General features: G+C 46.9%; 1 protein-coding gene across 1 annotated transcript in view; it reads left to right on the top strand.

Annotated features, from left to right (window-relative positions):
* KCNQ5 (potassium voltage-gated channel subfamily Q member 5) overlaps positions 1 to 13,216 on the top strand; it is a 579,817-nt gene that overhangs the window by 552,187 nt on the left and 14,414 nt on the right. The window contains exon 11 of the mRNA XM_060283602.1: positions 2,340 to 2,448. Within this exon, the coding sequence (XP_060139585.1) occupies positions 2,340 to 2,448 (109 nt within the window). The remainder of the gene's footprint in view (positions 1 to 2,339; positions 2,449 to 13,216) is intronic.

Raw genomic sequence — 13,216 nt, forward strand, 5'->3', positions numbered from 1 at the left:
CAGGGCAGAGGGCCAGCAGTGTGATCAGAGAGCGGAGAGCACAGAGCCAGCCTTGACTGGAAGCTCAGCCCCGCCCAGGTGCCTCAGAGGTTTTAAGCCTCTAGGAATCATGAGAAGAACGTTTCATTGTCATTAAGCCTCTAGGAATCATGAGAAGAACGTTTCATTGTCATTAACCTCACTGGAAAGAATATGGACATCTCAAGATACTTACAAAACAGAAAGATGGCATTTACCCCATTTTTGTGGCTTTGGAATAAGGGGGAAAATTCTCTAACTCAGCCCTTCAACACATGGCAGCAAAAAATGTATTTCCTATTAGTTTGCCCTGACCAAACTTACAAAAAGAAAAAACTTTTTTTAAAGACTGAGAGCTTGATTTATGCCTTGAATAATCAAGTTATAAGTGGTATAATGAAAGTTCCTAATAAAATGGCTTTGGATACAATGTCTCCCATCCTCTGCCCAGCCTAATGCTAACCACGACAGAGAGACAGAAGGTCTTACTGGGGAGCAGGACGGGGGCAGGGAGAAAACTGTCTTGTTGCCGTTTGGGACGTTCCCCGCTCCACTTGCGAACATTATAGTTTCACTATCTTTACTTTTGTGCTTATCGTGACAGCACCTACCTGCGGAAAAAGTTTTCCACTAACCTCACAACCATAAAAGGACCCTGACTTTTATGCTGTTTAATTATTACGCTTACCTTCTCGGAGCCTCGATATCAGCGTCTAAAAACCAGGCATAGCATCACCAACCTGTACAGTTGCTGTAAATAAGAAAACTAGTACGTGCAGAAGCTTTGTCTAAGCGCCTGGGACACATTTCAGCGAGTGGTTGCTGTTATGATTGTTATTGTGAGTTGGTGGTTCTCGAGAACCCACTTAGGAGGCTTGGGGTCAGAAGGCCAGAGCGACCATGACAGAGAGCTGTGAAGACCCATCTGTATCTCTTCCCCACACCACCCCTGTTCCCAGCACACCATAAACCGAGTAAACACACAGTGAATCGTTGAACTGAGCGATGCCCCAACTGCATCCCGGATGTGAGCCCTGCTCCGGTGCACGGGCCTCCTACAGCGTTTCAGGACCTGTAACCCAACCAGGACAGCCCATGGCAAAGTCTCCTTCGTTTATGACGTAGTAGATGATCACTAATCAGGGCAGGAGACAGAAAGTAGTTTTAGTCCCTTCGTTACGTCAACATTTAAAGAGGCTCAAATAGGGGAGTTCCCAGGTGGCCTACTGGTTAGGATTCCGGCAGGGAACTGAGATCCCGCAAGCTGTGCGGCCAAAATAAAAAATAAAAATAATAAATAAAGAGGTTCCAGTAGTATTTGAGGCTACATAAGTCTTTTCTCCTGAGTACGCTTTTGTTACTTTATTACCAGGATCATACATGTTCATTGCAGAGATTTTAGAAAATATAGCCAAGCAGAAAAAAATAAAATCATTCTTAATCCCAGATATAGATTGTTTCTTTAATAATATATTGTGACAGTTTTCCAGTCATTAGTCATCATTTTTAACAGATTCTCAATATTCCATTAAATAAACCTACCAGTACTTATTTAACCTTTTCCTCGTTACAGGAATTTTAACCTGCTTTCAGTATTCTGTTACTGAAAACCAAGTTGCAATGATATACTTATTCCTTATTAATTTTATAAATTCTTAGTAATTTGGTGTTTATTGTAACCCTGCCTTTTTGTCAAACTTTGCAGTTAAGCCGAAAGTTATTTTGCTCGATTTATGGGAAACTGATTTTCTTATCCAGTCTGAGAATCTGCCCTCGGCCTTGGCAGTGCTGTCATCAGCAAGCTCTGTCCTGGGCTGCCCATGTCCAGTAACCGACAGGGAGTCCGTGTACTTGGATCCGAACGCTTAGCACACTCGTTCAGGGTGTGGGACGACTGGGGTCAGTGCCATGGGCTCCAAGCTCTCTATATACAGGCCAGTTCATTAAATGTCCAAACACTGCTTTCCTAACTCCAAACAGCTGTTATTTAAACCCTCGCTGTCAGTTTCAAAAGAACTGGGCAAAAGAGCATGAGTGAATCGACACAAATCTATCACCTCTACCGGGAAGAAAGTGTGTCAGCAGCCCCATTTCCCCATGGAAAACAGCTCAGAAAGGCAGTCATGTCAAACCACGTGAAATCGGTTAGGTTGTAGGAAAAGGAGAAAGAATAATACTGGGAAAAACAATTGGCCGACCTTATACGTGTTGATTTATAAGCCGAGTCTGTGAATTCCCCGCCATCCCTACGTAAGACCAATTCGGTAACAAGTTTTAAATTGCCGCCATGCTGCTACCTAACTGGCCCTTTTCTCTTGCAGCTGACACGGCGCTTGGCACCGACGACGTGTATGATGACAAAGGATGCCAGTGTGACGTGTCCGTGGAGGACCTCACCCCACCACTGAAAACTGTCATTCGGGCGATCAGGTTGGTGAAAACCTCTGACAAAACGATTCTGAAACCTCCCCCTGATTATCTGAATCACAGTGTTGCTAAATTCTCTTTCCTGCAGGTAAATCTCCCGCATTAATTCCTTTCTCTTTTCCTATTCATCCACACGCCTATTAAATTTTGAAGTATTTTTTTTAATACAAAACTTGACTGTGTTCAACACGAGATGGGTTATAAAAGGTGGGTGGGATTGGAAAAGCCAGGCCATACCGGACAGATTACATGAGAATTGGCTTGTTGTGTGAATCTGTTGCTTTAAGGACCTCTGCGTATAGATACAACTGTATTTTTTAAATTATTTGTACGTCTTGGTGCTTCAATCCATGTTCTGTATTTCGTGTCGAAGAAGAGTCCGTCTTTGCTATTTCAAAGCAGGTTGACTTCTGACCATGGGAAGCCTGTGTGTTCTGCAGGGGGTTGCTGAAATATAATTGTAAAGTCTGACTGTAATACACTTCCTCTGCTGATGGCAGAAAACTGAGAGGGTCCCAGCAACTTGTATTTCCAGGATCCACTCCCCCAAACAATCCAGAATCCGGACTAAATGAACTGCTGCTGTTCAGCCTGCCCTGTGTCATCCCTTTGGGAGAATGCGTATCTGTCAGGGAATGCAGAGCGACTGCAAAGAAATGCCTCTGCTCTTTTTGGCTTTTCCTGCCTCTTACCAGAAAGCCTGAGGAAAGCTGAAAATATCCGACCCAGTTTAGCTACCCAGATACTCAGTCTAAGCTCAGACATCAGTATAATGGATTATGTACTTCTGGTCTGAGCATCCTGTTAGACATTGCTGTATTCTGTGGTCGGGGGTCACTGGGAGAGTAGAGATGCGTTATAAAGACTTTGGTAAATGTTTACAGGGGCAAAGAAAATCATGATATGATGAAAATGTGTGCCCAGAAGGTACTTAAACATTATCTGTAGCAGCCACCTAAACAGAAGTGAAGTCAAGCCTAGTTACTTCCCTCTAGAACCTACGAGCAACAACCCTGTGGATGGGGGAGCGTCCTGTCCCGTCCTGTGTGTCCTGGGCCTCTCGTCTCATCATGACTGTTACTGACACTCCACGTCCTTCTCAAAGTCTCCCAGTTTGGACAATGATATGATCGCCCTGCCCCGGGGGATCCCAGAAGCCTTGGGTAATATTTAATCCCAGAAAACCCAAGGATACGTAGTAAAATGAGGTCTACAGCCTTCAGTTAAAGGGATGGAAAGGATCTGTCCTGCGCCGTCCAACACTGTAGCCACTGGTCACACCAGGCGATTCAAATTTGAATTAATTAAAACGGAATAAAATGTAAAGTTCAGTTCATCAGTGGCACGGCCACATTTAAAGTGCTCGGTGGTCACGCATAGCCAGTGACTTCTGTGTTGGGCAGAGAAGACATCGTACACTTCCATCAGGGCAGGAAGCTCTATGGGGCATTGCTGGCCCCGAAGTGACCTCAACATTCTCTCCATCCGTTCCTTACAGCCAGCAGAGACCCCTGGTCTAATTTGCAGCAAGTACAGTAAAATCTTATCTAAGGGACCAGATTAAGTTTCCTAAAAGTCATACTTAACCCAATTTGTGTCCTTTCCCGAGACCTTCTGAAGCTTTCTGCTTTTGCCTCACAACCTGCACAAAGAATCCTGAGCTGCAAAAAGGGAAATGAAATAGGTTTATTCTGCCAGCTCAGCGCTCGAGCAGCAGCTTGCGCTTTACTTTGCTATTATCCCTTCCTCTGGAAACTTGACTGGTTTTTGTAAAGTCCCTTGCAGAATTCCCTTGCTCTTCAGAATTCTTTCTTGCTTCTTATTTTTAACAGGAACTTTATTATTTACACGTCTCTCCTTTTTGTGGATTTTGGAAGCTTTCTGCTTGCTACTTCCTAACTCTTGATGGGGTGCTTTTCTTCCCTGTATCCTGATTCTGCTTGGTGCGGTTTTTTTTTTTTAATCACTTCTAAGCTTCCTTTAAAATTGTTGGATTCTGTAAAAACATAATAGCTACACTCAGTAGTTAATAACTTAATTGGAAATCTTTGACTCATGATAGAACTTAATGTCTAAACATTAAAGGACCAAGCACCTCAGTTAGCACTTCTGAAAAGGATTTGCAGGTATAAGTTCCTAAGTCATATGCAAAAGTGCCCTTTTCATGAGTTTAATTACATAACAAACTGAACATCAGTTGACTAGAGTGCTTTTGCCAGAACGTGCCCACCACCCGCAGCGCACCTTAAACAGGGTTTTCTGTGTGTGTCACTGACGGCAAGTGTGAACCATCTATTACTGAACTCTAAAATGGCGACTTTGTTTTTGGCATTTTCCTCGTTCTCTTCTGGTTGTTTGATGATTTAATATGACTACCTGAACATGTCTTTTGTCTTCCAGTAGCGCTGACAATAATAATAGTTTTCTCCTAAGAGGCAAATTAAAATTAAAATGTGTAACAGAAACTATGTATGAGATGACAGCATGGAAAATAATATGATTACATTCACAAGAGCAAAGTAGGAATTCTTATTTTCAATTATTAATATTTATTCAGCATCTGACATTTTCTAGTTATTTTTGAGAATAAATATTTTCGGGCAATAAGATGATTAAGGTCATTCTCTGAATTCATCTGGATTCTATTACCCAAATTCACCAAGACTGGTTTTTTTAATGAATGACATCACTTTTTATAGTAGTGAACAACAGCTATTCTTAGATATTTCCAAACTATGCCTTAAAAGACAGAAGAATACTGAGTTTTGTATAGTTCCTCCAGGGTTACCACAGATTTTTTTCAAAATATTATTTAATTGGAGTGTGTGAAGTTGTTGAAAATGTGTTTTCAAACTCATCTCTGGGGGTGAAAATTGAACTTATTTTTTAACAAGAGTTCTATCTATCTTGTTAATGATTTAATTCAAACAATGTTAAATTTCTTTTCATCCATTCATACAAATTAATTTCTAAATAGAAAAATGAAATTAGCAGGGAAGTAAACAGATTGACAAGCAAACTGATAAACTCTTGAACATTCTACACACCCAACTCCAACTATACAGTTGACCCTTGACCAATGCAGGAGTTAGGGGCCCCGACCCTCCATGCAGTAGAAAATCTGCATGTAACTTATGACTTCCCCCAAACGTAACTACCAATAGCCTACTGTTGACCAGAGCCTTCCCGATAACATAAACAGTCAATTAACACATATTTTATATGTTATATGTAGTATATACTGTATTCTTACCAAAAATGAGGCTAGAGAAAAGAAAATGTTATTAAGAAAATCACAAGGAAGAGAAAATACATTTACAGTATTGTACTGTGTTTATTGATACAGAAGTATGCTTACAAGATGAATCATCTATCAGTACCTACATCAAAATTGTCTTATACAATACAAAACGCTATAGATGTTATATGTGTTCCTAACACTAGACATCAAAAACGAAAAGATAACATGAAAAAGAAGTACATATTTATTTACAGGTATAACGATTCATGCACTGATAATGAAGAAGCAGCAGTATGATTGCTTCATGGTAGCTTAGCTTGTACACTAATGAATGAATTGTTATTAAAAATTTTACTGCACACAGTATCACAGTTACATCCATAATACAGTATTGAAACAGTGTTAGATTTTTTAAAAAAACACTTCCCTGTGATGATAGGCTGATATGCAGTTTCTCCCATTATGAGAGAGAGAGAGGCATGCTGTACAGTAATGAAATTCTTTGAAAGTAAAGTCATAAAACAGTAAGAAAACTAACACATTATTAATTTTATATTAAATATCAGTCATGCTTAGGTAAAGATCAACTAGTATCTACATATTTTATGTATGACACACCTAACTTTTTCTTAACTTTTTCAGCATCTCTAGCTACACAGTTCGTCTTTTCAAATTGTCACAAATCTCCAACAAATTTCCCAATATATTTATTGAAAAAAATGCACATATAAACGGACTCAAGCAGTTGAAACCCGTGTTGTTCCAGGGTCCCCTGTATTATGGTGAATTCACTTGCTCGGGCTGCCATAACAAAATACCACCAACTGGTTTAACCTTAACCACCAAAGGTTTATTTTCTCACAGTTCTGGAGGCTCAAAGTCAAAGATCAAGGTGTTCACAGGGCTGGTTCCTTCTGAGGCCTCTCTCCTCGGCCTGCAGACAGCCACCTTCTCACTGTGTCCTCACGTGGTCCTTCCTCTGTATGTGTCTATGTCCAAATTTCCCTTCTTATAAAGACAGCAGTCAGAGTGGGTTAGGGTCTGTGCCAACATCTCACATTAACTTATTCTCCTCTTTGAAGGCCCCATCTCCAAAGCCAGTAACATTCTGAGGTCCTGGGGCTTCAACATATGAACTGGGGGGGGGGGACACAATTCAGCCCATAACACATGGCAAGACACCAATTTTTCTATCACTGTTCGAAAAATATTTTCCCAGGCACAATATCAAAATTTTCAGATTAAAACTAAGCCCATCAGCTACCCGGATAATCCTTCGCAGTATCAGACATCCGGGAATATCTGAAGAGGCTGACTGGCTTGCCTTTCAGGCTTGCACTTGGCACTGTGGAACACTACGTAAGTGTGAGTCTTGGGCAAATTTTCACGCAAAAATTAAGACATGCTCATGTATTTGAAATAATAAATTTTAAAGGTCACAGTCAATACAACTCTACGTTTATAAAAGGGTCTTGGAATAATCATTTTTTTAAATACAAAAGAGATGTTTGTATTTGTTTTCCCACCGCACGACAAGGGCTGGATAAGTTCTCAGCAGTGCACAGCAGGACAGCACACGAGGGCTGTGTACAGGCCTGGGCGGCTGGGGAAACAGCTTGGTCTGTGGGAACCTTGTGGGCGAAGCTTGCCTGCTTCTCACCAGTATTTTTTCATAAAATCGCTACATCTAGGGTCAGGGCCACTCCTAACGAGGTCCTCAGCAACAGTGGGTCTCCTTAACGTAACTGTGTTTTCTGTCAGTTGGCAAGAAATGAATCAGAATACGGTGCAACCTGTTCTCCTTGTGAGGAGAACCGAAACCAGGCGGTGGAGATTACTCAGTATGTGGAGGAGAGCTGGCCCAGAAGCTGTGGGGTGTATCCTGTTCCTTACATCTCCTGGTAGCCCTGCGCTATAATCTCCGCATTCCCTTGCTGTGTCTCCCTGGACGCGACCTCTTATCCCCCGGGGCAGACCCAGCCTTCCAGGGAATCAGATGAATAAATGAGGTCTGGGGTGAAAACTCAGAGAATCTTATTTTCTAATGTTCATTTTTTTTTTTATTGAAGTATAGTTGATTTACAATGTTGTGTTAATTTCTGTTTTACAGCACAGTGACTCAGTTATACACATATATATATTCTTTTCCATTGTGGTTTATCACAGGATACTGAATATAGTTCCCTCTGACTCAGTTATACACATATATATATTCTTTTTCATATTCTTTTCCACTGTGGTTTATCACAGGATACTGAATATAGTTCCCTGTGCTCTACAGTAGGACCTGTTGTTTATCCATTCTATAGGTAACAGTTTGCACCTGCTAACCCCAGACTCCCAATCCTTCCTTGAAGCTGCAGCCTGACTTGACAAGGCCTCACTGGCTAATTTTTCCTGCCCCCCTGCCCCCCAGGGCTGCTAAGGAAGGTGGTCCAAGAAACCCAACGTGCCGCTGTGCGACCTGGGGCAACTCACATCGCCTCTCTGTGGCGTTTCCTCATCGTGAGGTGGGGACGGGGATGGCGCTGACCTTTGCTGCGGTGAGGATTTCACGGGTTACCGTGTGCAGAGCGCCGAGTGCGGGGCAGCATGGGAACCCAGAGCTCTGGGCCCCCTCCTGCCCATCCTCCGCTCAGGCCAGACCCCTCCTCTCTGAGCTCCCCCTGCCGTCGCGGCCCACGTGAAAGGAACGCTCCTTTTTCGCACCTGGGGGCGCCTGCCTGCCTGCACCCGCCCCCTCCCCCAGGAAGCGCCCGCAGTTTCCTCCTCACCAGGCCCTGCGCTGAGCGCTCGCCCAGAGCACCGCCGCCATTAGGGGCTGGAAGGGCAGTTTCTTCACCCAGCACGAGGTAGTGTCCCCATAGCCCCTGTGGGTGACTCGCTGCCGCGCAGGGACGTCCCACGAAGTCCAGTGGGCCTGAGAGGTGGGCGTGACTCTCCTCTGCCGCCCCCATCCACACAGGCCTCAGGACGCCCTTTAAAGACCCTCCCGGGGGGTCGGATCCTGCGCTGAAACAAGATGTATCACTTCTCCCGCTCGCTGGGCACAGGGGCAAACAGTAAGGAGGAGGGGGCCCCTGCTTGGAGCCGGGAGGGGCCGTCGTGGGGGCCCCGCGTGCGTGTCTAGGCAGCTGCAGTGACCTAGAGCCAGCGGGCGGGGAGGGGACGGGAGAGGAGAGGCCAGGCCGAGGGCAGCCGGCGCCGGGCCGGAAAGCTGGAGGGCGCACGTGCGGAAGTCACTCCTACAGGCTGGCGCTGCGCTCCCGCACTCAGGACCGTGACTCTGACTGCAGCGCGGGAGCGGGCTGGGAAGAGGGGACACTCGTTGTAACAAGCCCTGGATCTGCGGGGGCTGAGGCCACGCAGTCACGGTGAAGGGAAGCAGGGATGACGCCAGGGTTTGGATTTCAATGGTTGGAGAGGATGGAGCGGAGGAATTGAGGGTGAGACAGGCGCCTGGGCGCTGGGGCAAGGGGACGGGTAGGAACGGCGCACTGTTGTGAGTGCCATTGGAGGGGCCGCCCAGCAGGCAGGTGGAGCCCTGGATCTGAAGGCCAGGAGAGACGCCTGGAACCAGGACAGCCTTGGTGGTCGTCAGCACAGACGTGGATGGTTTCCAGAAGCGTCCCCTGCAGAGAGTGGAGGCAAGAGAGACGGTGGTCCTCACAGAATCTCCGGCTCAGGAACCGTGAGGAGCTGCGGAAGAGAGAAGGCGCTGATCCAGAGGGACCCGGGGCAGCCAGACAGAAGGAACCAGGAGACGGAGCGGAGGACGAGCCGGGCCAGCGTTGGAAGCGGAAGGCGGCGGGTCCACCGTATGAAAGGCTGCTGGAGGTCAAGAAGAGAAAGGGGACCTACTCCTTTCCAGGAGGTCCCTGGGAAGCGGCACCAAGGAAGTCACCGGGAGCTTTGGAGAAAAACTCAGTAGAGGCAAAAAATGTTGAAGCCAGGGGGCTTCCCTGGTGGCGCAGTGGTTGAGAGTCCGCCTGCCAATGCAGGGGACACGGGGTCGAGCCCTGGTCTGGGAGGATCCCACATGCCGCGGAGCAGCTGGGCCCGTGAGCCATGGCCGCTGAGCCTGCGCGTCCGGAGCCTGTGCTCTGCAACAAGAGAGGCCACAGCAGTGACAGGCCCGCGCACCGCGATGAAGAGTGGCCCCCGCTCGCCGCACTAGAGAAAGCCCTCGCACAGAAACGAAGACCCAACACAGCCAAACATAAATAAATAAATTTAAAAGAAAAAATGGTTGACGCCAGATTGTAAAGCCATTTTTTCAAATTACCTATGAGAATCTTTCACGCTAATAGGAACATAGGTGAGGCGTCAAGAATTTCTTTGTAACTAGCAAAGACTCAACATGGGCTCTTCTGAAATCGCTCGGGTCTGATCAGCCAAGCGAAGAGCCACCGATGACTTGTCAGCTTCTGAGGGTGTGCAAAGCGGGCCTTGCTGTCACCCGGCGCGAGTGCTGAGGTTTTCGGGTTTTCTCACCTGTGCTGCACCTACTCCAGGAGGCGTGCACGTTCTCCTCTAGAATGTATTTTCAGCTCTGCATCCTTCTTAAACCTCACTTCAGGCAAGAATACCCCGCAAATAGAGAAGAAGAGGCACATGTTTGCCACTGTGGGTTTTTGTTAAATCCGCAAGCTGTTTAATCATCACCAGTCCCTAACTTTGCTGATGGCGTCTCTGCTGTTTTAGCAGAGATGGTGAGTTTGCAAGTCGCTATGAAGTCATTCTGGACAGCCAAGTCTGTGACACGTGACAGTACAGGACGCTGCTGGGGAATATTTTATGGATCATTTATGAGATTTTTTTAATCAGCGAATATACTCCCTGGAATATTCTTTTTATATATATAAATTTATTTAGTTAGTTTTGTCTGCATTGGGTCTTCGTTGCTGCACGCGGGCTTTCTCTAGTTGCGGTGAGCGGGGGCTACTCTTGGTTGCGGTGCGCAGGCTTCTCATTGCGGAGCACGGGCTCTAGGCACGCGGGCTCAGTAGTTGTGACACGTGGGTTCAGTAGTTGTGGCTCCCAGGCTTAGTTGTTCTTCAGCACGTAGGATCTTCCAAGACCAGGGATCGAACCTGTGTCTGCTGCATTGGCAGGCAGATTCCCAACCACTGCGCCACCAGGGAAGCCCTGGAATATTCTTTTTGTTTGTTTCTGTTTTGAAGATAATTGCTTGTGACCGCATTTTGCCCTGAGGCTGCATTAAACCAGTGTGTTCACCGAAAACGCACTTACTTTGCAGCATCTAATTTTTAACCTTTTATTTGGCTATAATTTAAACTGAATCTCCTATTCATTGCTGAGACAAAAACTGTTCAGGAGCAATCAGCATGTGTGGGCACTTTGTTTATTTACTTATTTGTTCCACACTTTAAAATTTACACAGGATTTTAGACTCCTAGGAAATTAAAATGCCCAAATGTAGTTACCGTATTAGTGCTCACAAAAATCCTAGGAAGGCAAGTTACCCATTTGTAGACTTGCTTGTGTCCAGAAGTTCTTACTTGCATTTTACTACTCTTATCTCTTTAAAAGAAGGCCAAACAGAATGAACAGAAGAACTTACTAAATCCTGAATCTAAAACAATATTAAGCATTAGAAGAAAAACCCTACTCCCAGTGATGGGAACAATATGACCAGAGAACTTTCCCGACCCCTAAGTCAGCCAAGGGAGGTATCTGCCTGCCCCTTTAGTGAGGACATCTGGTAGATTGTATACAGTGGGGCTAATTTACGTCTCTATCAAGAGCTGAAAGCAAGAAAATGAGACTGGCCAGCGCATCCGGGCAACCCTGGGGTTCCTTAGTCGCTGGCTAGTAGCCCAGTCTGAGATGACAGGATGGTCAAGGAGTCTCGGTATGCGATTCTATAACTAGTTTTGAAGAGTCTCAAAGTCTAGATACCGTATACACAAATGCAGACCTGTATTACTGGGTCATGATTATGTATTAACAGGAAAATAACATTAATGAATCCCGCAACTAGTGATCCGCACGCCTTCGGTGGTGACCCACATTATCAAGTTCTGAGCCTGGTTGGCTGCCGAATCTGCCCCGTGATCAGCAGCGCCCCTTGACTGGACCCTAAAAGGCTCGAGAGGGCTGCCTCGGGAGAGGGTCAGCGACCAGAGGCCCTGGGTCACTTGCAGGACGAGCCCCAGGCCCCTCCTCTTCAGGCGGACAGATGCTGTATCTCTCCTGGGGAGTCAGAATCAGGGGATTGAATTTGCTGAACAGCGAAAGAGGTGGGTATGGAACGCTCCTCAGTAGAGGTGACGGACACGACGCAGCGACATGAAGTGGGGTGCATCCACACCAAAAACATGAGGTCTGGGACATCAGGCGGCCATTTCTGAGCCCTGAGGAATTTGGTCATCTCTCCCGAGATGGGGGTGCATGCGGGAGAAGTCTGGGGTACACACTCCTCTCCTGCTTGTCTGCCTGCCCTCCTGACCGATCCCCGGCCTCCAGCACCGAGCCTGGCACGTCGTAGGCGCTCAGTGAATGTGTGATGAGTGACTGATTCGGTCCCTCTTTCCAGCGTCACGCAGGGAAGCAACCACCCTGAGCTCGTCCAGGGCCCCAGGCTCTGGGCACATGGGCTCTCGAGTCCTGTTAGAGCTCCTGGCTAGGGGACTGTTCCTCCCACCAGGACGCCACAGAGGGACGGACGGCTGCCACGTGGTCCCTGGAGGCTTCTTCAGCTCCTTCCCAGCACGGCCAGGGCCCACACACACAGGAGGAGGAGCTCGATGACTATTTATTGAGAGAACGAATGGACCCGTCACCCGGCATTTGCTTCCCCGTCCAAGGCAGTCCTTGAGAAGCTAACGGGAGTCGTTAGCTGGCTCTCGCGTGGACCTTCGGGTCTTACTCCGGAAGCGGGGGCGGAAAGCACTGGGCTGTGTGTGACTGGGGGTCTGACACCCAGGCACACGGACGCGCTGCCTCGTGGGCACGATTTGTGTGACTCAGAAGATGACACGGACCCGCCGTCACTCTTTCGTGTGGAGGCCATCCTAACCCAGCCCAGTCCCACCACCTGTCAGTCGTTCTCAGCCTGGGCTGCAGGTTCCAATCACCCGAGGAGGTTTATAAAGCCTCTGGATCAATTAAATGACGTTTCTGGAGGCGGGACCCAGGCATCGGCGTGTTTTAGGCTCCCTGGCTGATGGCAAGGGGCAGCGGGGGCTTGGGGACTCTGCTGCCTTTACGTAAAGCCCATCAAGCTGCCTCCCTGGTCCAGTCGGCTGAGCCCTCCGCCCTCACGAGGTCTGGCTGTCGGCCGCCTGCCCATCTGTCTGGTGGTGGCACAGTCACCGTCGCTTCTGTTTTCTAGTCGTTCTTATCTCTGCATATTCGTATGCAGGGTTTTTACCCTGACTCAGAGGCCTGGGACAAGACTTTTGCAAGATTCTGTAACTCGTGGCAGCACAACAAATGCACCTACACTTCCTTATAAGTGCACGTGTTGTGTGTATATAGAGCCTATATTCCACCCGGGGCTTAACT

Source organism: Globicephala melas, chromosome 14 (genome assembly GCF_963455315.2).
Source record: "Globicephala melas chromosome 14, mGloMel1.2, whole genome shotgun sequence".
NCBI lineage: Eukaryota > Metazoa > Chordata > Mammalia > Artiodactyla > Delphinidae > Globicephala > Globicephala melas.